Below are 26,161 nucleotides of genomic sequence, written 5' to 3'. Positions count from 1 at the left end.
ATTCTTATTCTTATCTTATTCTTATTCTTATTCTTATTCTTATTCTTATTCTTATTCTTATTCTTATTCTTATTCTTATTCTTATTCTTATTCTTATTCTTATTCTTATTCTTATTCTTATTCTTATTCTTATTCTTATTCTTATTCTTATTCTTATTCTTATTCTTATTCTTATTCTTATTCTTATTCTTATTCTTATTCTTATTCTTATTCTTATTCTTATTCTTATTCTTATTCTTATTCTTATTCTTATTCTTATTCTTATTCTTATTCTTATTCTTATTCTTATTCTTATTCTTATTCTTATTCTTATTCTTATTCTTATTCTTATTCTTATTCTTATTCTTATTCTTATTCTTATTATTATTATTATTATTAATATTATTATTATTAATATTATTATTTTTAAATTAAGATTTTCTCATTTTCTTATAATTTATAATTATTTTACTACAAATTTTCATTAACTTATTCATTATTATCTATAATTATCATTTTCTTATTTTTTTTAATTAATTCTTCATTATCCTATTAACTTTCTTATATTATCATTTAATTTTCTTAATTATTTATATTTAAGTTTAATTTTTTATAAAAAATAAGAATCTCATAGTTTAAACTTTTCAATAATTAATCAACTATTTCAAATTCGAATTTAATTTCTTTTTTTATTATTTTTTTAAATTAAATTTTCTTATACTTATTACAAAAATTCTTCTAAATTATACAGTTTTTATTCAATATTTTAATCTTATTTAAAATTTATTTCATTTAAAGAAATTTAATTTTTAATATTTAAAACTAAAATATCAATTTAAGAAAAATCTAAAGGAGGAATTTCATTTTTAATTTAATCAATTGCAGTTCTTTTTAAATAATTAATTTATTTCTTGGTTTAATTTAAGTTTTATACTAGTTATTAGATATTTATTTAATTATGTCCTTCTTATTATTTAATATTACATTAGTCCTATTATGTTTAACTAATATTAAAAATTTCTTTTTTTAAATAAATTTATATTCTTCTTCTTAACAAATGTTTTTTATATTTTATTATTATTAACTTATATTTTATTTTTATTATTATAATAATTATTATTAAAAAGTTTATTAATTTTATTATTATAAACATATATTCTATATTTCTTATTATTATTAGCTTTATGCTAGTCCTTATTAATAAATAATTTGTGTTTCTTTTTATTATTAATTAAATAATTCTTCTTTTAATTAAATACTTTATTATTATTAATACTTAAATGGATTTTAAAAATGAATTTATGAAAATTAAAAATTTTATTATTATTATTATTATTATTAATATTATTATTATTATTATTATTATTATTAATCATAATTTATTTAATTATTTTATTATCCTATTTAATTATTTTGTTATATATTTAAATTAGGGAATTCAATTTAAAAATTTCCTATAACTTATTAATTTTCTATTCCTTTATTTATTTTCAACAAATTAATATTTTCTTATACTTGTCCCAAAAAAAACTATAAATTTTACAATTCTACTTTTAATTGCTTAGAAGTTTCTAAAACTTGAGATTTAATATCTACAAAATCATTCTAATTTTTATCTTTATTTTCGGTTTTTATTATATTATCAATATTTTCTATATTACTATATTAATTATTTTAATTTCCTTATATTTATATAATTTCTTCAAGAATATTATTTTACTATTTTTCTTCGAATTAATTATATGGAATTTTATTTTCTTTTTATTCATATATTATTTATATTTCTTCTTAGTTCTTATTTTATATATCTTAATTTTTTTTATTTCTAAATAGTTTTTTTCTTCTTAAATATTATTTTCTTTTAGTTCTTCTTCAATTGTATCTTACACTTTTTCAATTTAATTATCTTATACTGTTTTTTATTATTCTAGAATATTTTCAAAGTCTTAATTGACATTCAAAAATTTAAAAATTTATTAATCGTATTTATAATCTCCTTCGGTATATTAATAATCGATTTCTTCGTTTTCATTAATTTTTTCTTATTAACCTTATTATAATAATTATTATAGTTCTTCTAAAAATTATTATTCTTCTAATTATTAATTTTATTATTATTATTATATTAATTATTTTTACTATTATTATTATTCATATTCTATATTCTATTATTTACTTATTTGTTTATTAAAAATATTTTCTATATTAATATTTTATTTTAATTTTTATTAAATATTTTATATATTTTTTTCATAATCTTAATTATTATAGTTCTCACTTTATATTTTTTTTATTATTTTGTTTGCATTTTTATTTTTTTATTTAAAATTATTATCAGTTATATTTTATAAATACGGAAATTCTTCTAAATTTTCTATATTTTCTTCTTATTATTATTATTATTCTTCTTTTTATTAATTTTTTTATTCACACGGACTTTCTAATTCATTCCATTCAAACTACTGAAGACTATTAAAAGTTCTATAAATAACTGAGTGATTTTTCCTTTTTTAAATAATTTAATACTAGTGATCTTTTTCTAATTCATTCTAGGACATTTCAGAATAGATAGATGATTTTTTTTTATATTAATATTTATTATTTTAAAATAATTTTCCAGTACTATTTAATATACTAGTTCCATTTTAAAAGTTTGACTTTTTGTAATTTGGACTATTATATTAGCTTAATTAATTATTTATTTAATTAGAACATTTTTTTAATTATTTGCTATTATTCTAGAATAGTTTATTGTATTTTTAATTATTAGCCTAAGAACATATAGTATTATCTATATTTTTTTTTTATATTAATAATTTAGTTCTTACTCAGAACTTTTTTATATTAGCTTTACAGGAGATATAATTTATTATTCATTTATTTATAAAAATTCTTATGAACTTTTTTCGTATTTTTTTGAGGCTTTATTTGGTGTTTTAAATAATGTATTTTTTCGGAAAACATTTTTTTTATTTAATTTAATAATATTATATTATTTTTATTTTATATATATATATATAAGTATTTTTAGTTTTTCATTTTATTAATATACATATATTTTTATTTAAATTTTATTTAAAATATTTTTTTTTTATATATTAATAAATTATATATATAGAAAAATATTTTTTCCTTTCTTTTTTTTTTATAAAAATAAAATAAAATAAGCGAAATATCATTAATCTTAACTTTCACTATAATTATTAGATTTAAATTTCTTTTTTTATTAATATCCATCTTCTTCTTCATCATCTTCTTCTTATTAATCATCTTCATCAATTAATGAACCGTTTTCATCATCTTCGTCATCTTAATTATCATCATCATCATCTTCTCTTTCTATATTTTAATCATCTCCTTCTATATCTTCATCTTCTTCATCTATATTATCATCTTCTTCATCTATGTTTTCATCTTCTTCATCTATATTTTCATCTTCTTCATCTTAATTTTATTCATTTTCATCTTAGTTTTCATCTTCTTCTTCTTAATTTTCAACTTCTCCTTAGTTTTCTTCTTGATTATCTTCTTATACGTCTTCTGTTAATTTTTCTTATTTAACATGATTTTTTTTTACATTCAAATTTATATCTACATTTTTTTACATTTTTTACAATTAATCTTAATCCAAAGAAGGTAAAATAAAAATGTTCATTTCCAACAGTAATTAACGATTTACTTTTTAGTTAGATGGCCTAATCTTAATTCGAATATATGTTATTATCTACTTTAATATTAAATTTTTTAGATAGGCATTTAATTTCAAATCTAAATTATATTAATTGTATAAATTAAATAATTATATAAAATATATTAATTTTATAAATATAAAAATTATATGAATTATAAAAATAGTATATATTTTAATAAATATATTTATATATTTATATTATTTAATATATATATATATTATTTTTTTTTATTTTTTTTTATTTTTTTACGTTTAATTTTCAAAATTATATAAAATAACAGCATGTTATCGGGATATTCTTTTCGAATCTCCTACTTCTAAATCTACTTACCAATAAGCATTATTTTTTTCTATAAATATATATATATATTTATATATTTATTTATATTTATATGTTTTAACTTCCTTCTGTATTATTAACAATAGATCTTCCTATTATTATTTATAGTTTTTACATATAATATTACCATGTTCTTCCTTTTATTAAAGCAAAAGATACTTTCGGAAAATAAGAAATATGCGATTTTGGGACTTCTTAGATATTTATGAATTAATCATTTTATTTTAAATTACTAATATCGTTTATTTCTTAATTATTTTAATCAAAAATTTATATTTATAAAGCTTTTTAAAGAGCCTAAATTTGATTAAGAGATTGTTTTTTTATTTTTTTCTCATCTATTTCCTTTGTTAAATAAGAAAAATATATTTCATTTTTCTTCTCGACGTCTAAAAGTGCACTCCTCATATTTTCGTTTGAAAAATTCTTGAAATTATCAACTTATATTTTCTTTACATTTACAAGTTCAGGTCCTGTATATGTTATGGTTTCTGTAGATTCATTTCTTAGTATTTATATTTAATAAATGTAAAAATAAATAAAATATTTATATATACCTTTCGCCTAAGCATAAAGTAGTTAAAATATTATTTAAATCATTTAAAAGAGATTTTTACATAATTTCTCTATAATTTTCAACTATCAATTCTACTTATTATCTTTATAAAGATTTACCTTTATATAAATAAAAAAAAATTATGTAAAAATATAATTGATTATATAAATATAAATTAAATATTAGTCTTTAAATATATATTTATATATATAAATATATATATAATTATATATTTATATATTTATATATATATAATTATATCTTTTTTTACTCTATTATATTGCCAAACTGCAAAATATTTCCTAAAAAAATAAACCTAAATAAATACTTTATTTTAAATATTATTTTTTATCTTTAATGACTATTTCATCGCAAAATAAATAAATTTCTTTATAATTTCCTTATTTCTAAGTTTTCCTTTTGACGTAATCCAATATACGGTTTCTCATACCCTTTAATCCTGTAAATATAAATGCTTATTTAGAAATTCGTGTTAATATTCCAATTCCATCTAATATAAATAATAGATCAATGAGTTTTTTGGAATCAGAAAGAAATGGATATACATCCTCATATATCTTTTTTTGATTTATTTTATTTTATATTATAATTTTTTTTATTACTTTATTAAATTTTAAAATTTTCTTTCTATTTTCATAAAAATATTTTACTAATCTTCTTGTTGTTGTACCTATTTTTTCCTTTTATTATTATATTATTCTATTAATGTATTTTTTGTAATACTCTGGTACTCATAGATTTAAAATCAGACATTTTTTTATGTATTTTTTTTATTTTCCTCCTTAAAAAATTTTGAGTTATTTATTATTTTTTTATAAAAGTATTTATTTTATTTTTTCTTTTTTTCAAAAAAAAATATATTATTTTTTATATCTTTTATTTTTTAATATAATATAATAAAGTAATAATAATTTATAAAAAAAAAAATGATAAAACCTTGGTTAAAAAATAAACTAAAAGACGATGATATAAATAATATAAAGCGAATATCCGAATAAATACTAAACATATTTAAAAGCATAAAAGCCTAAAATCAAATCTAATTATAATTTATAATATAAAAATAGAATAAATCAATTAAAAAATAGAAACAAAAGAATATAAATAAGAATTATAAAAATAAACATTAATATATTATATAAACTTATATATTATTTTATCCTAAATTCCATAAGATAAATTAAGCGAAATTTTAAAATTAAAAATTAATTTAAAAAATGATAAATTTTATTGTTCTTATATAGAAAAAATTTAATAATATTTAATTTTTAATAATCAAATAAAAATGTTCGAAAATGAAAAAGTTAAAATAAAACTTGAAAAAAACTAAATTTTAATAGAAATAGAAAAAGAGAATTTTTAAATAAAAATAAAAGAAGAATTTTACGAAGACTTAAAAAATTTAAAAATAATAAAAAACCTTTAAAAAAAAACATATTTCCTTTACAAAATTTACACGATATTTATTTAATCGAAAATAAATAATATTAATAAATGTTAATTTTCCCTTTCGAAAAAACTAAAATAAACGAAATTTTATAAAATATTATATTATAAATATATTTAAATGAAAAATATCCTAAATAAATATCCTAAATAGAAAAATAGTTCTATATTTGTTAATAAAAATATCTTTTAATTTTTAAATAATCATATGATTATACACTAAAGGAGTTAATATTTAATTCTAAAAACTAAAATATTTTAAAAAAGGAGCTTTTTATAAATTTAACTGAATTAGTTATAAATTTACATTAAAATCATTAATTATACCTAAATAATATTTCTATAGATAATATTGGTTTTTTTAAAAATGAAAATACATTTTAGATTATTTCTTGTGATTTTTTAACTGACAAAAATAATGTATTTATTTCAAGAGAAGATTGCTTAAAAAAATAATTTTTCTAGAATTTTTAAAATAATAATGTGACAGAATTTAATAATCTTAATAACAATTTTTTTTAATTAGCTTAAGTGCTTTTTTAAATAAATTAATGGACTATTGATTAATTAAATGAAGAGTTTCCATTTGATTAAAATGATATATATTAAAAATTAATTAACTCTTTACTCTAAAATAATATAGACGAAGTTAATATTTGTTTAGAAGATTTGAAAGATTAAGAAAATTAAAAAATAATAGAAAATATTTAATCAATAGAAAATAATAAATATGTTAATAATATTGAAGAGGTTATTGAATTTTCATAAATTTATGTTTTAATTAATTAAATAGAAACTTCTTTAAATATTCTTTTAGAGTTTTATGATAAATATAAGGATTAATTAGAAAAAATCAATAAATTGAATTTAATTAAATAAATATCTTTTTCTTGTATATAATAGGAAAGAATTATAGAATTTAAAAATTATTTAAATGAAATATATCAAATAAACGAAAATTAATTAAATTAATTTATAAAAGAATGTAACATTATATTTTTTATATATGTTCAAACAAATAAAAAAAAAAGATATTTAGGAAATAAATGAATTTGTAAGTATTTATAAAAATAATAAATAAAAAAAAATATAAATTGATGTATAAACAATAATTTTAGAATTTCTTTAAAAAAACATATAAAATTAAAACGATTAATTAAGTAATATTATAAAAATATTTATAAATTAATAGATATATTTATCAAATATAATTATTATAATATTTATTTATTAAAAATAAAGAAATTATAAATATTAATAAAAAAATAAATTTATTTATATATTACTAAAGATTTTAAAATAAAAATATTTTTAATTAGTTTCATAATAATTATAATTACTTGGTCAAACATTTAAATCTATTTAAAATATAAATAAAGCTACAGAATATTTTTAAAAAGCATATGAAATTGATAAATATTTATATGATAAAGATGATATTAATAGTATATATTTATATACATATAGCATTTTTCTATAAAAACATTTATTTTTTTTACATTTGTAAACCTTTTTTTCTATTAGTATCACATTCGATGCATAATTTAGGTACAGTTTTAATTTTAAAATATGATTTTGATAATTCAATATCTTTTTTGCAAAAAAGTTTAAAAATTAAAATTGATAAATAATTAGAAAAAGAATGTATTTAAAAAAAAATATATATATATATATATTTTAAATAGCTATAGAAACTATAAATAATTTAGCAGAAGCTTATAGAGGAAAAGGAGATAATTAAAAAGCACTTTAATTATTTTATGAATCAGAAAAAAAATTGAATTTATATTATAAAGATAATTTAGAATTATGTATTTATATAAAATAATATATTATTAATTTTTTATTTTTTTTATTTAAATATTAATATATATTTTATATATTTTTTATATTTATATTATATAATTTTTTATTTTTTGTTTGTTTTTTTTTATTTTATAATTATTATATTATTAACTTTATTTTAGTCTCTCCTATATATAATAATATTGGTATAATACTGTACTAACAAGGAGATTTTTAAAATGGTATTGATTATTTATAAAAAGCTCTTAAAATTGAATAATAATTACTAGGATAAGACCATATTAATAATGGATAGACTATGTTTAATTTAATGATTATGATGTAAAAAATAAATAAATTAAAAGAAGCAGTAGATTATGGAATATAAGCTTATAGAATATTATTAAATAATTATCCAGAGGGAGATCCATAAACTGTATAATGTTAATAAGTATTAACTTTTTTATAAAAAAACTAGATAGTTAATGAAAAATAATTATTAATATTTTTATTTAATTTAATATAAATATTAATAATTATTAAATTTAAATCATTTATAATTTTTTATTTTATTACATATTTTTAAGAAACGATATATTACTAAAATATAAAGAATTAAATTATAATTTTAATTATATCAAATATATAATAGGTTATAACTATTAAATTTATATCTGAAATTTTATAAAATCTATAATTATATATCAGTTTAAATGATTAAAACTTTATATTTTTCTTAATAAATTTATATTCAAAAGTAAATATTTTAATAAAAATAAAACATATATTTAAATTATATTTTGTTAATAAATATTTTTATATTAACTATTAAAAAAAGTTATTTAACATTACTTTATATAAAAATTAGAACTTATATATATTATATTTTAGATTCGAAAAATCCAAATATTAGTTTTATAATAAATATAACATTTTCTTAATTTAAAATCTTTATAAATAACAATATTAAAATAGAGAATGACTTTTTCTTTTTCTATTTAGTTTAAAATAAAGAATGTATAATAACAATACAAAATAAAAACTAATTAGCAATATTCAGAATGTATTATATTAAAAAATAATTATTTATATATAATTATTATGAAATTCATTCGAAAAAATAATGGAACTATTTTGATTTTCTAAGTTCAAAAAAAATTTAAATAAAAAACACTATTATTATAGTTAAAATGTAATATTTTTTAAATATAAGACAGAACAAAGTAATAAAAAATATATAATCAAATAATTACTAATACAATAAAAATAATATAATTGTTTTTAAAAATTTAAAAATTATGTATTATAAATAAAAGTATTTTAGATAATTTTATAATTTAATATTAATATAAAATTAAATATATATATAAATAAATATTTTTAAAGATATTAAAAAATAAAAATATTATAATATATATTTATCAAACATTAATAAATAAATTTATGAAATATTTTATATATTAATGAATATATATACAAATAATTTTAAAAATAAAAATTATACAATATAAACAAAAATAAAATAAAATTTCTATATTTATGCTGATTTTTTTATTTTTATATATTTAATATAGATTATACACTTAATATATATATTTTAGTTATATATATTTGATTCTTTACACTTGTTTAAATTTAAATATCCATTTTGTTTAATTTTATAAGAATAAATTTTATATATAATTATATATATTTTAATTTTATTTTTATTTAACTTTAAATATAAATAATTTTAAATATAATAAATTTTTAAATAATAAATTCAAATTCTTTTATATATTAAATATCTTTATTTATTTTAAATAAAATTTATTATATTTATATTTTATTTTAAATATAAAGATATATACATATATAATTATTTACATTATTAATAATATAAATAATGTAATTAATTTATAAATAAAAAATAATATAATTAACTAAATAAATAAAATGAAAATATTAATATAAATTTAAAGAACTATATAAATATAAAAAAACATTAATATAATATAAATTATTAGTTATTTAAATTATAGAGTATAATGTATATAATTTTAATATTTAATGAAAATAAAACTAATATAATAATAATTTTTACTAAAAATAAAAAATTAATTGCTTGTATTTATTATAGATAAATATATAATAATATAATAATTAAATAGATATAATTATATAATTATATTTTTTTTTAAATTTATATTTATATATTTATTTATTTATATATAATTTGTAATCTATTAATTGTATAATTAAAAAACCTTAAAAATATTTATAATTTATATTTATTTTATTATTATAAATATTAATTATAGTTAATACTTTTATATATACGCATATATTTATTATATATATTATTATATCCATATTTTTTAAAAACTTCAAATTTTAACTTCTTAAATCATATCTAGAGTATTTACACTATATAAAGTATATACTTTTTTTTTTTAAGGTTTTTCTATAAAAAAGTGTCTTTATCTTATATTATAAAGATATATTTACCAAAATTTAATATACAATTATAATACTCATTTCTATTTATCATTTTAATAAGGTAATCCATATATATTTTTAAACCTCCTAAAAGCTTACTTTTGGCCTGAAATAGTATTAAAAGATATCTATTGTCATTTTTTTTATTCATATTACCTAATATATTCTTTAAGTATCCCGAGAGATAAAGTAGACATTATATTTTCTCATGAGTGGGGGATATTGTCTAAATCTAATTTACATTCACTATATTGGGTAATTTTGATACTAAAAATTTAAATATTGTCCTATATAAGTTTCTTTATATATAATATTAAACTTTTTTTATCTAAATGAATAAATTTAACATTTTAATTATATCTTTTCTATTAAATATATAATATTATATACTTATAATTAATTATCTTCAATATATTATTAGTTAAATTCGATAATGTTCTCTTTATTTTATTAATTTTTATCATTATATTATTCATTATAGAATTTTTTTGTTTAAATAATATTTGATTATATATTTATTAAAAACAATATATAATTGATATATATTTAATAAAACAAAAAACCAAACATAAACTTTTTTTACATAAATATGTATATATAAGTATTTCTAACAAAAAATAAAAAAAATGTAAAAATAAAATATTTACATTTTATTAAAAAAAAAATACATAGATATTAAATTAAAATATTTTATTTTTTTTTAAAAAAAAAAAAACCAAACAAAAACAAAGCAAAAAAAACAAAAAAAAACAAAGCAAAAAAACAAAATAAAACAAAACAAAACATAAGAACAAAAAAAAAAATTAATAAAATGAAGTGTTTATCCTAATAATCCTTAAAAGCCAATTAAATTTTCGTTTTTATATTCACATTTTTATGTTATTCTGCCGTGCATTCCACCCGTACAGCCTGGTCAGTTTCAAAGGGAAATTTTTAACATAAAATTCAATGTTCTAAGTCTTTTTTAGGCTGGATGGACTTTTGTTTTTTATTTTCCTATGCCATGTCTTTAAAAATAGGAGGAAGTTTAGGCGATAGAATAAATTTAATATATTACTTATCTATAGGAATGATATTATCCTCTATATTTTTATCACTAGATTCATTAATTGGCATCTCTAATTTTCCAAACGAAGCCTTATTCCTTATATTTATGTCCCTAAACGGTATATTTTAAAGTACAGCTTGGCCCGGTTTATTATCTACGATGGGAAACTGGTTTGGTAAAGGAAACAGAGGTTTAATGATGGGTATATGGTCAGCAAATTCGAACGTAAGAAATACACATATATTTAAAAAATAATATATTTTATATATTAATGTATATATATATTTATATTTCTACCTATATATATATATTTACATTTAAATAGATTGGAAATATTATCGGATAACTAATAGGTTAATTAACTATAGATATATATAAATGGGGTTGGGAGTATTGTCTTTTAATTTCTTCTTTATTTTTATTATTAATGGGCATTTTAGTATTATTATTTTTACAGCCATATCCCGAAAAATCCAACATATATGAAAAAGTAGTACAAAATACAGATTAAAGTAACAATTCAGAAGTATTAAACCAAAACATCAAAAAATAAACTATTTTACGGCTTGGTTAGTACCCGGTGTTCCTTTATATGCAATAAGCTATGCCTGTTTAAAAAGCGCTTCTTACGGCTTATTATTTTGGCTTCCTAACTATCTACAAAACTAAGGTATGGACTAATATTCATACACAATATCATCTATGAATGATATCGGCTCGTTTCTAGGTGGTGTTTTTACTGGTTATATAAGTGATAGACTAGGTAAAAGAGCACTATGTATGTTCCCTTAATTAATTTTATCTGGAATATTAATGGCTATAGTCAGATACTTTTTAATGGGTGAATCTCCAGTATATTATTATTTAATTGTCTTTTTCATAGGAGTGTTTCTTGGAGGACCTTATAATATTATAAGCGCGGCAATTTCAATAGAATTGGCTAAATAACCGGCTTTAAAATAATAAAAAAGTGCTATTTCAACTATTTCTTCTCTAATAGAAGGTATGGGATCTTTATCTGCGGCTGTACTTAATATTATTATTCCCTTATTTGAAGATGAGTAGACTTTTATGATTTTCATGGTTTTAGCTTTTGTATCTGTCATATTTTAAATACCTATGGTTTTTAATGAAATTAAAGATATTTTTTAAAAAAATAATATAAATTATTCTTTTTAAAATACTGAAGATGTTTAAAAATAAATTGAAAACTGAAAAAAAAAAAAAAAAAACTTATATGATTATATATTTTAAAATAAAATAATATAAATATATATTAATAAAATTATTTTTAAATATAATTTTTTTTTTTTTTTAAATAAAAAAGAAAGAAAGAAAAATATATTCTTTCATTAAACATATATATATATGAATCCAATAGACACACATAAACTAACAATCATATTAGAAGACTCGTCCGAAAATTTAGCTTTTCTTCATTCAATATTACCATAAGACGATTTATCATCTGAACTTGCTGGTTACGAGATATCTAAATTACTAAAAAAATAAAAAAACCTAGAAAACTCATATGCGGAATTAGTAAATCTTCGTACATCATTAACTGGTATATAAAACAAGCAAAAACTAAACGAGACTTAAGGTATAAATACTATTAAATAAATATATATATATATTTTTGTTAGTAAAAATAGTGGATGTAGCTTAGAAATTAAAGGAAAGTACTAAAAAATTATGCCGTTTGTTTAAAGAAAACCCCAATTTAGAAAACGATGCCTTAAAAGTATAAAGAGATCGCTAAAAATTTATGGAAGTAATAGAAAACCTTATATTAATGGTTTAAAATAATACTATGAATAAATTCTAAAACCTAACCACTTAGGAACTGGAAGATTAAGATAAATTAAGGAAATTAATTTTTAGAGAAAAGGAATTATATTAAGAAATAAAAAAATTATGTAAAGAAATATAAGAGGAAAACAAAGAATATGATAATGAATAAAAAGAGACTAATTTAAAAATTTAGCATTTAAAAGAAAGACTATTATACAAAAGAAATAGAGCATTTATTAAAAATTAATATAGAGAAAAAGAAACTAAGGCTTAAGAAGGTACATTAGATAGAATGTATGAATGGGATTAAAAATTATTAAAGGATTAAATTAAAAATATGCATAATAAAATAGAAACGGAGAATTTAGTATATGCGGAATTGAGAGAATTTTTAATTTCTAAAGAAGAAAAAATTAGATAACAAAATGAAGAATGGGATAGGCTTTTAAATACTAAAAAATAATAACTAGAAGACTAAATAGAAGAATTAAGGAAATAGAAAGGTATGAATATAATAAATATATTAAAAAATATATTAAATATATTTATATGTAAATCCTTATATAAAAATATTTATATTATTATATATATAATTTATTTTATTTTAATAAGATGTTTTTTATTATTATATATAGATAGAGATGTTGAAGAATTAGAAAAATTAAGATAAAGAGATTAAGAAGAAAGAGAATAAAAAGATGAAAGAGATAGATAAGAAATATTAGAAGCTTAATAGAAATAATAAGACGAACTTAATTAAATTAGATTAGATAATGCAATAAAATTAATATAAATAGAATATTAAGAATGGAAATTAGGAGGTGGTGGAAAAAAAAAAAGAAAAGGAGGGAAAAAGAAAAAAAAATGAAAATATTAATATATAAATATTTACATTAAACAAAAATTTAATTATATAAGTATATATATTTATATGTATATATATACATATGTAAAAATATATATATATATTTATATTTTATAAGATATATATATATTTTTTTTTAAATATATATGTATTTATTTAATATATAATAATAGATTATATGAAATTTATTATTTTATTTTAATATTCAATTATTTAATTGAAAAAATTACTTTAAATAATATATTTTAAAATTGTATTCAAAATAGAATAAATAAAAAAATTAAAATATTAATAAATTAAAAAAAAATGATTTTGTATTAATAATAAATTAGATATATAAAAATAAATAATATATATATAAAAATAAATTAAAATATACATTATTTTATAATTAATCATATATTTTTATAAAATAATTTTTATATTTAAATATATATTGAAATTATTTATATTATTAATGATATTTAAAGTAAAATATATATTTTCAATATTTAAAATATAAAAAAAAACATTTATATAATTAAAAAAAATATAAAATATAAAATTAAAAATTAAATTTAAATATATATAAATATATATATATATAATATATATATTATATATATATATATATTATTAACCTTATATAATTTTAAAACAAATAATTATTAAAAACTTATCTTTTTAATATAATAATGCTAATACAAAAAATATTAAATAAAACAAAAATTTAATAATTTTTATATTTATTTTTATATATTATTTCAATATTTATATATATTTTTAATTAAATTTATATAATATTCTTAAATATAATTTTATATATTTCATTTTTTTTATTATAGAAATACAATAAATAGATTATAAATTTTTGTAATAAATATAATAAATATTTTTTAATAAATTAAGAATAAGCTATAATATTTTTTATTAAATTTAATATATAATATAAAATTGATTTAAATTTTTTTCTTAATTGCTTTAAAAAAATAAAATAAATAAATCACAATATAATTATATTAGATTCTTAAATAATTCATTTATATAGCTATATAAGTGAAAATTATATATATATAAATTTCTTTAAACATAATCATATAGCTAAAAGAACAACATTATATAGAATTCCATAATTAAATTAATTATATTTAAAATGAAAATAATATACTTTTATTAATAAATTACTTAAGAAAATTCTTATAATAAATAAATAATTAATGAACTTTTTAAAATAACAAAAAACTAAAAAAAAAAAAAAACTAAATTATTTTTTTAAAAAATATAAAAAAAATTAAGATATAAAATTAATTTCTTTACAAAAAAAAAAATCAAAAAAAGAAGAAAAGAAAGTCAAATAAAAATGGTAAAAAACTAAAAACAAGACTTTAAACATAAAATAAAAAAAGCCTCCCAAAGCCAAAAAAGAAGCAGCCCCAAAAGAAGTAATTTCATATGGTCCCCCAAACATATCCGAAAACGAATTAGTATTCGGAGTATGTCATATATTAGCAACATGGAATGATACATTTATTCACGTAACCGATCTTTCTGGAAGAGAGACTTTAGTCCGTGTAACTGGTGGTATGAAAGTAAAAGCTGATAGGGAAGAATCATCTCCATATGCCGGTATATATATTATTAATTTAAATTTTTTTTTTTTTTTTTTTTAATTATTTTAAATTTTTTTTTTTTTTTTTTTAAAAAAAAAAAAAATGAATTACTTTACTTTTTTATAATAATAATAATAATAATAAAATATATATATAAAAAAACAATAAATAAAACAATTATATATATAACAAAAAATACTAAAAAAAATAGCTATGTAAGCTGCTTTAGATGTAGTAAATAGATGCAAAGAATTAAAAATAAACGCTCTTCATATTAAATTAAGAGCCAGAGGTGGAGTAGATACTAAACAACCAGGACCTGGAGCTTAGTCAGCCTTAAGAGCATTAGCTCGTTTTGGTATGAGAATCGGAAGAATAGAAGACGTAACACCTATACCTACAGATTCTACAAGAAGAGAAGGTGGTAAAAGAGGTAGAAGATTATGAATAAAAAAAAATAAAAGAAAGAAGAAGAAGAAGGAATATTTGTTATTTTATTTTTATATGTGTATTTAATTATTATATGTAATAATATTTAAATAAAATTATATTTTATATATTCATATATATATATATATATTATTATTTTATATATAAATCTATAATATGATTTAAAAAAACTCTCTTTAAAATCAAAAAACCTCATTATGTATGTTATGGAGATTGCATATTAATAAGAACTTATACATAGCCTTTTAAATACTTAAATGCCCGCAGTATATGTGAAGAACATACTTATATTATTTAACCTTAGGCTGAAATTATTGATTATTCTTAAATAAGTAAATGTGTTTTTCAAACATACCCTAATTTTTATTTCGAAGCTTAAAAAAATACCAAAAACTTCTATGAAATCCATAAAATCTTCCTCATAAAGACCTCCTTTTGAAATTAGAAGCCTTAAAAAAACGTCAAGAGACTGAAAAATACATAAATTTTAACCGAAAAATGGAATATTTTGGCAAATACATTACCATAGGTTCCGAAATAATGCTTTATCATACCTATAGTAACTCATTTTTAAAGGCTTCTAAAGAAAACAGCCATAATAATAGCTCTTCAAGCATTTTTTATACCAAATTGACCAGTAATCCATCTACTTCAACTCATTTTTTGATAAAAATAAATCCTTTATAGAATTATAAAAAAGACGGTGAAAAAATAGCTTATGAAGATGATTTTTTTTATTTCGAAAATGTAAAATTCCATTCTTTTTTTTAACCTTTTCCCATTTAGAAAAATACAGTTTAAAAATTTTCCTTTGAAAAACTTGGACATTAATCAAAAAGTCCTCCTTTTTTATCATTTTAAGGCATTTTTTTTAAATAGAATTAATAAGAAAACACTCCAAATATACATTTTGGTGATTTTATAAGACTAAAAATTAATTTTTAGTTAAAAAACAGTCTTTTGTAGGAAATTTCTTCTCCGAAAAAGACTTTTAAGACGTTTTTATAAATATTTCTTCCAAAATTTCAAATTAATAAAGTCTTTTAGATGTTTTCTAAATTTTACCTATTAAAAATAATCAATTTGGAAAAAACTGTCTTTTTAGTTAAAATTCACAACTTTTTTTCATATTAAGACATTTATTAAGTGGAAAATATCTATTTTTTAATTAAAATGGAGCCTATTTAGCCGAAAAAGACTCATTTTAAATCGTAAATAATACTAAATAAAATATAACTAGTATATAAAATGTAAACAATAATAATGTAAAATAACTTTTGTCATCTATTTAACTGGAAAATGAGGAAAATAAATTATATTAATAATAAGAAAATTTAACAAAAGAAAAAATAGATTTTTGTTAAGATAGAAAAAAAAGTGAGGTTTCTATTATGAATTCTCCCTCAAAAATTAATAATGTTATCTATTCTTCTTAAAATAAAATAAATTATAATAGAATTAATATACTTTCATAATCTATTAAATAAGAATATACACCGCAATCTAATTTTTTAGAAAAAAGTCCAGAATTTAATTAATTTTAATTATTGGCAATTTTAGGAGAAAAGTAAAATTTACAATTAAAAAAAAACACTTTTTTTACACTTAAAGATATATAGACTCAAAATTTTATAAAATTAAACTCAGAAAATTATTTCTAAACCAAAAATAAAAACACAGATATAAATAAAGAACTTTTTTATGACTATTTTTAAATAATTAAACCTTTATAAAGAAATCTATATTAGGTTTTTCCACAAAATAATGATGAAGGTGATTATTTTTCATTTGAAATTGTTAATATATAGATAATTTAGGAATTTAATACAATAAACTCATTAGTAAAAGCGATTTTAGAATTACTTAAATATTTCAAATATAAATAAAAGAATTTCAGTAAAATTATCTAAAAAGCAAGTAGATCCATTAATATATTAGGTCTATGGATGTGTAATAGCTATTAAGAAAATATTTAATAACAGGAAATTATATAAAACGATTGTATACCAAATAAAGAAAAATAACATATTATAAGAGAATGTTCTGTATTAGATTATATGATAGAAATTTTATAATAAATGTATTATTAGTAATATATTTATGAATCAAATATAAATGTAATAATTGATAATATATATATATATATATATTATAAATATATATTATTTTTATATATATATACATATATTAATTTATATATTATAAAGAATGAAATTAAATATCTAATTGATATTATAATTTGCTTTTTATAAAAATGTATACTTAATAATTACATAAATTCTATTTACGTTATTTCTTGGTACTAAATGTTTAAAAAAATAATTTTAGATTTAAATGTTTTTCAAGATTTTCAATTTACAGATTTAATTTCTTATTTATTTAAAATAACTGATTTACATATATTATATGAAATAGATGATATATCTGATATAGTTTCTTATATAAATTTAGACGATTTAAATGTAAATGCCTTAAATTTACTATATGTACATTGCTTATTTAATCCTAAAAGGACTAAGAATTAGGAAAATTATATAATAGATGTTTTACTTAAAGAAAATAAATAAAAAGTTTTCTTTCCATTAAAATTTGATAATTAAAACGTTAATTATTTTAATATTATATTTATATATATTGATAAAAATAAAAATAGATATTTTTTAATTATCATATTATAGATAATTTTTTCTAATAGAATAATTAATAATTGTACTTTTATATACAATAAACAATTAATTTAGCCGCAGAACTATGTAAATATGCGAACCCATAAATTATTGAATAAATAAAGGAAATTTACGACTTTAAATTATGCATGAATGCCATAAATAATTAAAAATTGTCGTTTTAATTTAAAGGGATATTTATTAATTTATTTAAAGACGCCTATTTAATAAACGACTTTAAATATTGTATCCGTAAATAGATTCCATCTTAAATATAATTTAAAAACACTGACTATTTTTAAGATAATGAATTTTACAATATGTTCTAGACTAAATTTAATCTAAATAAACGAAAATATTTTCAGACATCTATCCAAATAAATAATGATTAATAAAATTAATAATAATAATAAATATAATCATATTAATAAAATATATTTAGAAACGAATAAAAAATGTCATTATATAACTCTTAGAGTAAAAATACACTAACCAAAATATATAAAAGACATTAAGAATAATCAGATAAAAAAAATTCTAATTTTCCATATTAAAATTAATAATAAATTAATCTAAAAAAAATAATAGAAAATTTCTTTGAATAAATAAACATATAAGAAAGAGAATGTTCTAATAATAATAAAGTAAATTACATATATATATATAAAGAATATATATATATATATATATATATATATATATATATATATATATATATATATATATACAAATTTATAAATTACTTTATTTATATATCTATATATATATTATATTCTTTAACAAACCACTTTAGGCCTATGATTTTTTTTTACTATATAATGAATTTTCTACCTCTATATTTTTTATGTGTAATTATTTATTAAAACACTAATTATATTACAACGACGAGATCTTTTTCTTATAAAAGAACTTTTTTAATATTTTCAAAATTATATTTTCTTACTTTAATACTTAAAATTTATAAAATTATTTATTATTGGATTCATAATAGAACCTTTAATTACATATAAATGGCCTTAAAATACCCCATTAAGTTGAAAACTGGATTCTAATAATAATAAATAGCCTAGATTTTTTCGAAGACTTAAAGCTTGAAGATTAACTCCAGACTTTATTCCAAAAAGTAAAATACAATAAATATTTCGGAAAACATTAAATTCCGTAAAAAGAAAACAAGAAAACATATTCGAATACTATATATAACAATATAAAAAAAAGACATAAAACAGATATATATTCTCATCCAAATGTTAATATGTGAAAACATATAGATAAAAGCCTCTTTATTTAATCTTTTATATAAATAATTCTCTACCTCCCATTCTTTCTTTAACACTATAAATAACCTTACAATAATAGACGATTTCAATTACCTTACTTTCCAGAAATTATTTTTAATCCAATGTTCAATATAATTTGGATTAATCGATATATAATAATAAATCGGCATAAAATACAATAATTAAACCCTAGAAATAATTTTTAATTGTTTAAATGAACTTATAGACTTTTTAATGACTGAATATCCCCCTGATGATCTCGTGGAGTTGAATTCTGACGAGAATAACGAAGAATAATATTAAGATAATAATAAAATCAGAACTAAAATATTTTTTTCAAAAAAGCCGAATATTAATAATGATAATAATTAAGTTTTTTACTCCTAATTATAATTCGTAGAAAAATAAAATTAAGATATACGTATTTTTGACAATTTAGATATTCTTTTAAAAAAATCGACTACAAATTCTACTTCTTTTAAGAAAAAAAATATCTAAAAAGTCGAATAAAAACACTCCAATACATATAATATACTCGATTAATATTTCATAGACACCCAAATACTCCTTTAGAATTAAAAAATACTATAAAATATGCATTTTGATGAATTAATATTGGAACTTTTATATATTTTTGTAAATAATAACTAGATTTTTACAGAAAATAGTCTAATTTTTGATGATATTATTAAAAATTGTTTATTATTATTGATTTATTATATACTATTTAATTAGAAAAACAAAGATAAAGTCTTAAAAACGTCTTTTTTTGCTATTTTAGTCTAAAAACTTCTCGAGGAAACCATTTTTTTTTCAAATTAAAATTTCGTTTTTATTTTTCTTGAATAATTATATAAAAATAACTATGAAATATTGCTTTCTTTGACTATTTCAGAAAAAAAATTCTTAAATTAATTATTTTAGATTTTTTTCAAAAAAAAAAATAATATTTAATTCTCAATTTATTTCTTGAAATTTTTTAAAAATCTCTTTGTCATTAACCAAAATTAAATCAACCAAAATTAAATTTTTATCTATAAAATTCTGCAAAAAGATAACTTTTTTGACACCTTCTCATTGTAAATTAACACTTTAATTGTCTTAAATCTCATATAGTACTCTAACTTATATTAAATACAAGATTTGGCTAAAGAAACGATTATAAATTACCCTTAAGAGACTATTTTATTGCATGTTTATTTGAATTTTTTTACTCAATTGGCTAAAAATACCCACTCTTATATAAATGGATAAATACGATGTTTATTTTCCCTTTAAGATATTTATAATCTGTTAAAATAAATGGAATGGGCCATTCCGTTAAGAGCTGAATTACTGAATTTTTTATGCGAAATCTATTTAAAATGCAAAAATTTCGAACAAATTGAAATGGAAATTTTAATGAAAATCTTCATTAAAATATTATATCAAAAAGACTTATTTTTTTATGAAAAAATGCGCTAAAAAACAGACAATAATATATATGAACAAGTAAAAATAAAATCTAATATATTGAATATTTTTGAAGGAAAAAGCCTATTTGGGACTGAAAGACATTTAATTTTTGGAACTTTTTTTAATCTATATGAAAATTATATACAAGAAAATATAATACCAAGTTTAAGAATTTTTATTAAAAAAATTTTACCTTTGGTTAATTCTTAATAATAATAGATAAACTATTGTTAAAATATAAATAATATTTTTTAAAATATAAAAAGTCATTAAGAAAATAATATAAACGATAACTTTTTAATGAATACGTTTTAATTATAATAAAACACAGTACAGCCTTTTTTATCTTCTGATAATACCGTTTTGTTCTGTTAATAAAAGAAAATCACTTACATGTAATCCCAATAAAAGCTCTAAAATTCTAAAAACTTAAAAAGCAAACTCTTCTCCTATTAAAATCTTTCCAATAAAAATAATAACGATAAATAATAAAAACCTAATAATCCTCCTATATAACACCCAAACATATTCCTAGAAGATTTTATATCCCAAGAACACGAAAAAGAGCTTGACTAATTAATAACATTACTAATAAATATAAAACTCTAAGACTAGGAATAATTCCGAAGCATAATCTAGTCTTTAATAACGATTCTTTCCTCTGAAAACATAGACATAAAAACCCGTTTAAACTCGTTAAAAATCCTCCGGAAAATCTCGAATTATTAACAAGACTTAGAAATAAACAGTGGTATACAAAAAGACTTAATATGTATGGGATTCCTAACTTTCCTTTGTAATATAATAATAGTCGAACAGAATTAAATAATGAAATAAGAATATATAAAGTCCTTAATAGACTTTATGTAAGAAGGAAACAAAGACATTTAAAAATCCCTTTATTAATAACTACTTTTAGATAAGGAAAATCGATTTCTTCTTGAATTAAAGAATTTCCTTGAAAATAATTTTTTTTAATTTTTCGATTATTAAAAAACTCAATTAAATCGAAAAAAAAGAACTTATATTAATAATAATATAGACTAAGAATACTAAAAAGTCATTCTTTTAAAATTTCATGCCTGTTTAAATGTTTTTGAGTTATTAAGGCTTTCCTGTGAAAACCATTTTTCGGATATGTAAAATTTCCTAAGAGAACAAATAAATTCAAATAATTAAAAAAAAAAAACTTCAATAAATATGCTTAAAACACTATCTTATATTTTTACTAAATACATTTAAATAGTACACCCTAATAATCTTATTTTAGGCATTAAAATACTAGATTTATTTATCGAGTTTATTTAAGGGCCTTGTTTTGACAATCAAATAGAATTATGTTATACTAATTTACTAGAAAATCTGGAAGATATATAGTACGAAATAAACAAATAATAATAATAATATGAATTTATAGACTACGATTTATAATAAAAAGCCGTGTTTAATTAAAAAATACTGGCCCTTTTTAGAAATCTATTTGACGGAAACAATAACCTTATAGTAATAAATAAAATTTCTCTATATATAGACATTTAGCTTTTATTAGAATTGATTTTTAATTCTTATTTTAATTATAAAAAACATATAAAATAAATAGGAAATATGCATGAAGGACTACTTAATTTTTTATAAAAAAATAATCAAAATGTATATAATATGTAAACATATGATTTCTAATTCGAATCTTTTTTAGTAAAAAAATAATCTTCTAATATAATTATAGTCGATAATTAGGATAAAGATAATTGTATATTATATTAAAAAGCTGATATGCTTATATAACAAGGTATAATATATATATATATATATATATATATATATATATAATTTATATTTTATATATACTTATTTATTTAGCATTTGAAGCTTATATATTAATTAAAAACATTTAATTTTACGACAAAAACTTTAAGAAAAAATACAATTTAATTCTACAATAAATACTCTAATGTTCCAAATCTCCAGATGAAATCAAAAACATGAAAAAATCTTTAAAATATCTCAAAAACAACACATCTTCTATCGAAATAATTAACCATTAAGACCATTTATAGAAGCTATATTTCCGAAGGCCCCCCTTAACCTCTTATTTAAGTAAAGTTTCCATGAATAAGTTTTTAACTCATCTAAACAGGTCTAATTAAACCGAAAAACTGAAATAATTTTTAAACTAAAGTCAGTATTTTCTTGATGAAATGCTCTAATTTCTCCGTTTAAACGGTCTGGGTCTATATTTTAACCTAAACTACCTTGCCTACATAAAGAATATAAATCTTTTTGTAGTTTTCCTTATAAACCTATGCATATTATTCAATAAAAAGAAAACAATTTTCTATGTTTTCCAAATAATTAACATTCTACTGAGTATTTCCATATTTATAATGTGGTTTATATTCCAAATGCCTTTATAATACAAGAAAATCCTCATAAAATGCAACCAATATAAAAAAGGCTAAAAAAAAATTCCAATTAAATTCCTCCAAAAAGCATTCACTAAATTTTCCCGAAAAATTTTCCTTTTAAAAAAAATACTTCTTTCCACAAGTTTCCTCTATCTTTTCACCTATATAACCTTGTCCCTATTTGGAATTATATTTTCCGACTTATATTATGGTTTTCTCCTATTAGATATAATATAAAGGTCTTCTACGCTATAAACAGTGACTAAATCTATCACTTTAAATGCCCTATAGTTAATAATGACATCTATATTAGGTGTATGTGTGATCTATGTGTACTCTATGATAGCCTATTTTACACCATTATAACATTCTCTTATATATAATGATAATGAAGAGTTCTAAGTATGCAAAAATGCAAAAGATTGCTTCCTTATATTTCTTGATTTGGGGCTAAGAAATGGAGGTGGTATTGGTGATGTATTTTTTTATCCTGGTAGGGGATAGAATTAATATATATAGAGGTTTTTATTTGATTTGTCATTTTTTATTATTATTATTGTGGTTTTACTTAAAGTTGTATTTGGAATTATTATTGATTCTTTTTCGGAATTAAGAGATAAAGAGAAATTTAATGGTAATAAATAATATATATATAATTTATTGCTTAATATAAAGAAAATATAAATTTAATATATAATTAAAATCATATTATTACTTTTATATTTATAATTCAAAAATTATAAATTAAAAAGAAATATAAATATATAAATGTATATATATATATTAAATTATATATTTTATTTATAGTAAATTTATAAATTTTCGTTATAATATTTTTAAATTTATATAATTTTTTATTTTAATTATTTATTAAATATTTAATTTTTATTTAATATTTTATATTATTAAAAAAATTAAATATAAAATATAATTATATATTATATAAATAATAATAAATTATTGATATTTATTTTTAAGTTTTTATATATTTATATTTAATAAGATTTAATTTTTTATTATTAAATATTATAATCATTATTAAAAAAAATATAAATAAATAGATTGGGATTAAAAAAATAGATGCTTTATATGCAATATTTAAAAAGATATATTTGAAAATTAAAGTATTAAATTTAATAATCATATTTAGAAATAACATAATATGTGGAATTATTTATATTATATAATTCATCTTAAATTTAAAAAAAATCTAGATTATGATGGAACTGAAACTTACGTATAAGAAAAAATAAATGTATAAGATATTAGCTGGATACCTGTAGGTAAATCAATAAAATAAAATAAAATTAATTAAAATAAAAAAAATGTAAAATGAAATAAAATATAAATTTAATTATATATTTCTAAAAATATATAAATTAATATATATAAAAAAATATAATTAAACTTATTTATACATATATATGCATATAATATATATATATATATATATATATATATATATATATATATATATATATATATATATATATAGTTTTTTATTCTATATTATTTTACATATTTCTATAAATATACTTTTTCTTAATATTATATCTATTCAAATAATTATTATTTTTTATATAATTATTCTTTAATTTAAAGTTTTTTAATTTATATTTTTAAACTATTTAAATATTTTTTTAACTATTTTATTTACAAAATTTATTTTTATTATTTTTATCATAAATATGTTATCAAAACAAAATTTTAAATCTTTATTTATAATTATGATAAATTATTTTAATTTATTTATTTTAAATTTATCTTAATTTTTATTATAATTTTACTTACTTTTATAATCAATATATCTGATAAAAATTTATTAATTTAGATTAAATATTTATTTATAAAATAAAAAAATTAATCATTTGAATATAATATATTTTTTTATAAAATTTTTTATTTTCTATAATATATTCAATTAATTATTTTTTTAATAAAAAATTAACTTCAAAAAATAAAAAACTTCATTTTATAAAAATTATAACTATCATGAAATTATTATTTTAAATTTTAATATATTTTTTAAAAATAAAAAAATATTAATTTTAAATATTCTCAAAAAAATAAAAAATATATAAATTTTTAATTGAAAACTTAGAAAAAAATAAGAATTATTAATTTTATCTAAATTGATTTTTACTATATAATTATTTATTATAAAAATAAAATTATTTTAAAATAAATATATTTAGAATTTTGAAATTAAAATATTTAAATATTCAATAACAAAAAATAAATATTACATATTGAATTTTTTTTTTTACTTTAAAAAAGTAAAAATATAGATATATAAATAATATTTATATATAT

The 26,161-nt window shown here is 16.3% G+C and overlaps 6 protein-coding genes across 6 annotated transcripts, besides 70 other annotated features; 4 read left to right on the top strand and 2 right to left on the bottom strand. All coding sequences in view use genetic code 6, as the record gives it.

Moving 5' to 3' along the window:
• Window positions 1–374: a microsatellite.
• Window positions 352–413: a microsatellite.
• Window positions 362–402: a microsatellite.
• A 103-nt stretch (window positions 414–516) lies between the features above and the next one.
• Window positions 517–569: a microsatellite.
• Window positions 570–1,043: 474 nt separating this feature from the next.
• Window positions 1,044–1,083: a microsatellite.
• Window positions 1,084–1,296: 213 nt separating this feature from the next.
• Window positions 1,297–1,350: a microsatellite.
• Window positions 1,351–1,359: 9 nt separating this feature from the next.
• Window positions 1,360–1,399: a microsatellite.
• A 640-nt stretch (window positions 1,400–2,039) lies between these two features.
• Window positions 2,040–2,084: a microsatellite.
• Window positions 2,063–2,125: a microsatellite.
• Window positions 2,063–2,131: a microsatellite.
• Window positions 2,063–2,137: a microsatellite.
• Window positions 2,138–2,356: 219 nt separating this feature from the next.
• Window positions 2,357–2,396: a microsatellite.
• A 758-nt stretch (window positions 2,397–3,154) lies between these two features.
• On the bottom strand, window positions 3,155–3,623 carry IMG5_083870 (hypothetical protein; the record flags this gene model as incomplete). The annotated part of the gene is made up of 1 exon (XM_004036356.1): window positions 3,155–3,623. A coding segment is annotated over one exon (468 nt), but the record flags the coding sequence as incomplete, so codon positions are not given.
• Window positions 3,203–3,253: a microsatellite.
• Window positions 3,318–3,482: a microsatellite.
• Window positions 3,345–3,426: a microsatellite.
• A 118-nt stretch (window positions 3,624–3,741) lies between the features above and the next one.
• Window positions 3,742–5,340, bottom strand: IMG5_083860 (hypothetical protein; the record flags this gene model as incomplete). The annotated part of the gene is made up of 5 exons (XM_004036355.1): window positions 3,742–3,747; window positions 3,950–4,020; window positions 4,073–4,515; window positions 4,568–4,685; window positions 5,238–5,340. The coding sequence occupies 5 exons, from the start codon at window positions 5,338–5,340 to the stop codon at window positions 3,742–3,744; spliced, it is 741 nt and encodes a 246-aa protein (XP_004036403.1).
• Window positions 3,749–3,827: a microsatellite.
• Window positions 3,749–3,832: a microsatellite.
• Window positions 3,751–3,827: a microsatellite.
• Window positions 3,775–3,838: a microsatellite.
• Window positions 3,857–3,894: a microsatellite.
• Window positions 3,889–3,918: a microsatellite.
• Window positions 4,760–4,820: a microsatellite.
• Window positions 4,780–4,836: a microsatellite.
• A 366-nt stretch (window positions 5,341–5,706) lies between the features above and the next one.
• Window positions 5,707–5,742: a microsatellite.
• Window positions 5,743–5,916: 174 nt separating this feature from the next.
• Window positions 5,917–5,973: a microsatellite.
• Window positions 5,919–5,972: a microsatellite.
• A 186-nt stretch (window positions 5,974–6,159) lies between the features above and the next one.
• Window positions 6,160–6,186: a microsatellite.
• A 1,675-nt stretch (window positions 6,187–7,861) lies between these two features.
• Window positions 7,862–7,951: a microsatellite.
• Window positions 7,952–9,533: 1,582 nt separating this feature from the next.
• Window positions 9,534–9,581: a microsatellite.
• Window positions 9,582–9,609: 28 nt separating this feature from the next.
• Window positions 9,610–9,658: a microsatellite.
• A 33-nt stretch (window positions 9,659–9,691) lies between these two features.
• Window positions 9,692–9,752: a microsatellite.
• Window positions 9,699–9,754: a microsatellite.
• A 95-nt stretch (window positions 9,755–9,849) lies between these two features.
• Window positions 9,850–9,912: a microsatellite.
• A 60-nt stretch (window positions 9,913–9,972) lies between these two features.
• Window positions 9,973–10,030: a microsatellite.
• Window positions 10,031–10,791: 761 nt separating this feature from the next.
• Window positions 10,792–10,851: a microsatellite.
• Window positions 10,852–10,999: 148 nt separating this feature from the next.
• Window positions 11,000–11,081: a microsatellite.
• Window positions 11,004–11,079: a microsatellite.
• Window positions 11,014–11,097: a microsatellite.
• Window positions 11,015–11,093: a microsatellite.
• Window positions 11,018–11,063: a microsatellite.
• Window positions 11,098–11,104: 7 nt separating the features above from the next.
• Window positions 11,105–12,471, top strand: IMG5_083850 (major facilitator superfamily protein, putative; the record flags this gene model as incomplete). Its single annotated transcript, XM_004036354.1, has 2 exons — window positions 11,105–11,569; window positions 11,670–12,471. Coding segments are annotated over 2 exons (846 nt in total), but the record flags the coding sequence as incomplete, so codon positions are not given.
• A 241-nt stretch (window positions 12,472–12,712) lies between these two features.
• On the top strand, window positions 12,713–14,006 carry IMG5_083840 (hypothetical protein; the record flags this gene model as incomplete). The annotated part of the gene is made up of 3 exons (XM_004036353.1): window positions 12,713–12,947; window positions 12,991–13,641; window positions 13,774–14,006. 3 exons carry the CDS (start codon window positions 12,713–12,715, stop codon window positions 14,004–14,006), a joined length of 1,119 nt encoding a protein of 372 aa, XP_004036401.1.
• A 50-nt stretch (window positions 14,007–14,056) lies between these two features.
• Window positions 14,057–14,133: a microsatellite.
• Window positions 14,096–14,159: a microsatellite.
• Window positions 14,124–14,169: a microsatellite.
• Window positions 14,170–14,325: 156 nt separating this feature from the next.
• Window positions 14,326–14,374: a microsatellite.
• Window positions 14,375–14,460: 86 nt separating this feature from the next.
• IMG5_083830 (ribosomal protein, putative) lies at window positions 14,461–16,138 on the top strand (the record flags this gene model as incomplete). Its single annotated transcript, XM_004036352.1, has 3 exons — window positions 14,461–14,472; window positions 15,389–15,608; window positions 15,804–16,138. The coding sequence occupies 3 exons, from the start codon at window positions 14,461–14,463 to the stop codon at window positions 16,037–16,039; spliced, it is 468 nt and encodes a 155-aa protein (XP_004036400.1). The 3' UTR covers window positions 16,040–16,138.
• Window positions 14,565–14,616: a microsatellite.
• Window positions 14,719–14,757: a microsatellite.
• Window positions 14,719–14,808: a microsatellite.
• Window positions 14,834–14,887: a microsatellite.
• Window positions 15,211–15,246: a microsatellite.
• Window positions 15,620–15,681: a microsatellite.
• Window positions 16,083–16,119: a microsatellite.
• Window positions 16,139–16,188: a microsatellite.
• Window positions 16,189–18,172: 1,984 nt separating this feature from the next.
• Window positions 18,173–18,246: a microsatellite.
• Window positions 18,174–18,246: a microsatellite.
• An 849-nt stretch (window positions 18,247–19,095) lies between these two features.
• Window positions 19,096–19,145: a microsatellite.
• A 216-nt stretch (window positions 19,146–19,361) lies between these two features.
• Window positions 19,362–19,481: a microsatellite.
• A 1,506-nt stretch (window positions 19,482–20,987) lies between these two features.
• Window positions 20,988–21,016: a microsatellite.
• Window positions 21,017–23,233: 2,217 nt separating this feature from the next.
• Window positions 23,234–23,290: a microsatellite.
• An 855-nt stretch (window positions 23,291–24,145) lies between these two features.
• On the top strand, window positions 24,146–25,184 carry IMG5_083820 (inositol -triphosphate type 3, putative; the record flags this gene model as incomplete). Its single annotated transcript, XM_004036351.1, has 2 exons — window positions 24,146–24,482; window positions 24,910–25,184. 2 exons carry the CDS (start codon window positions 24,146–24,148, stop codon window positions 25,182–25,184), a joined length of 612 nt encoding a protein of 203 aa, XP_004036399.1.
• Window positions 24,603–24,644: a microsatellite.
• Window positions 24,628–24,678: a microsatellite.
• Window positions 24,707–24,746: a microsatellite.
• Window positions 25,139–25,198: a microsatellite.
• Window positions 25,188–25,260: a microsatellite.
• Window positions 25,201–25,254: a microsatellite.
• Window position 25,261: 1 nt separating the features above from the next.
• Window positions 25,262–25,342: a microsatellite.
• A 241-nt stretch (window positions 25,343–25,583) lies between these two features.
• Window positions 25,584–25,612: a microsatellite.
• Window positions 25,597–25,643: a microsatellite.
• Window positions 25,644–25,661: 18 nt separating this feature from the next.
• Window positions 25,662–25,744: a microsatellite.
• A 113-nt stretch (window positions 25,745–25,857) lies between these two features.
• Window positions 25,858–25,934: a microsatellite.
• Window positions 25,935–26,021: 87 nt separating this feature from the next.
• Window positions 26,022–26,065: a microsatellite.
• Window positions 26,066–26,161: the final 96 nt, after the last annotated feature.

The sequence above is a fragment of the Ichthyophthirius multifiliis genome, assembly GCF_000220395.1.
Source record: "Ichthyophthirius multifiliis unplaced genomic scaffold scaff_1120509250592, whole genome shotgun sequence".
Lineage (NCBI taxonomy): Eukaryota > Ciliophora > Oligohymenophorea > Hymenostomatida > Ichthyophthirius > Ichthyophthirius multifiliis.
This window is presented reverse-complemented; position numbering and strand designations above follow the sequence as displayed.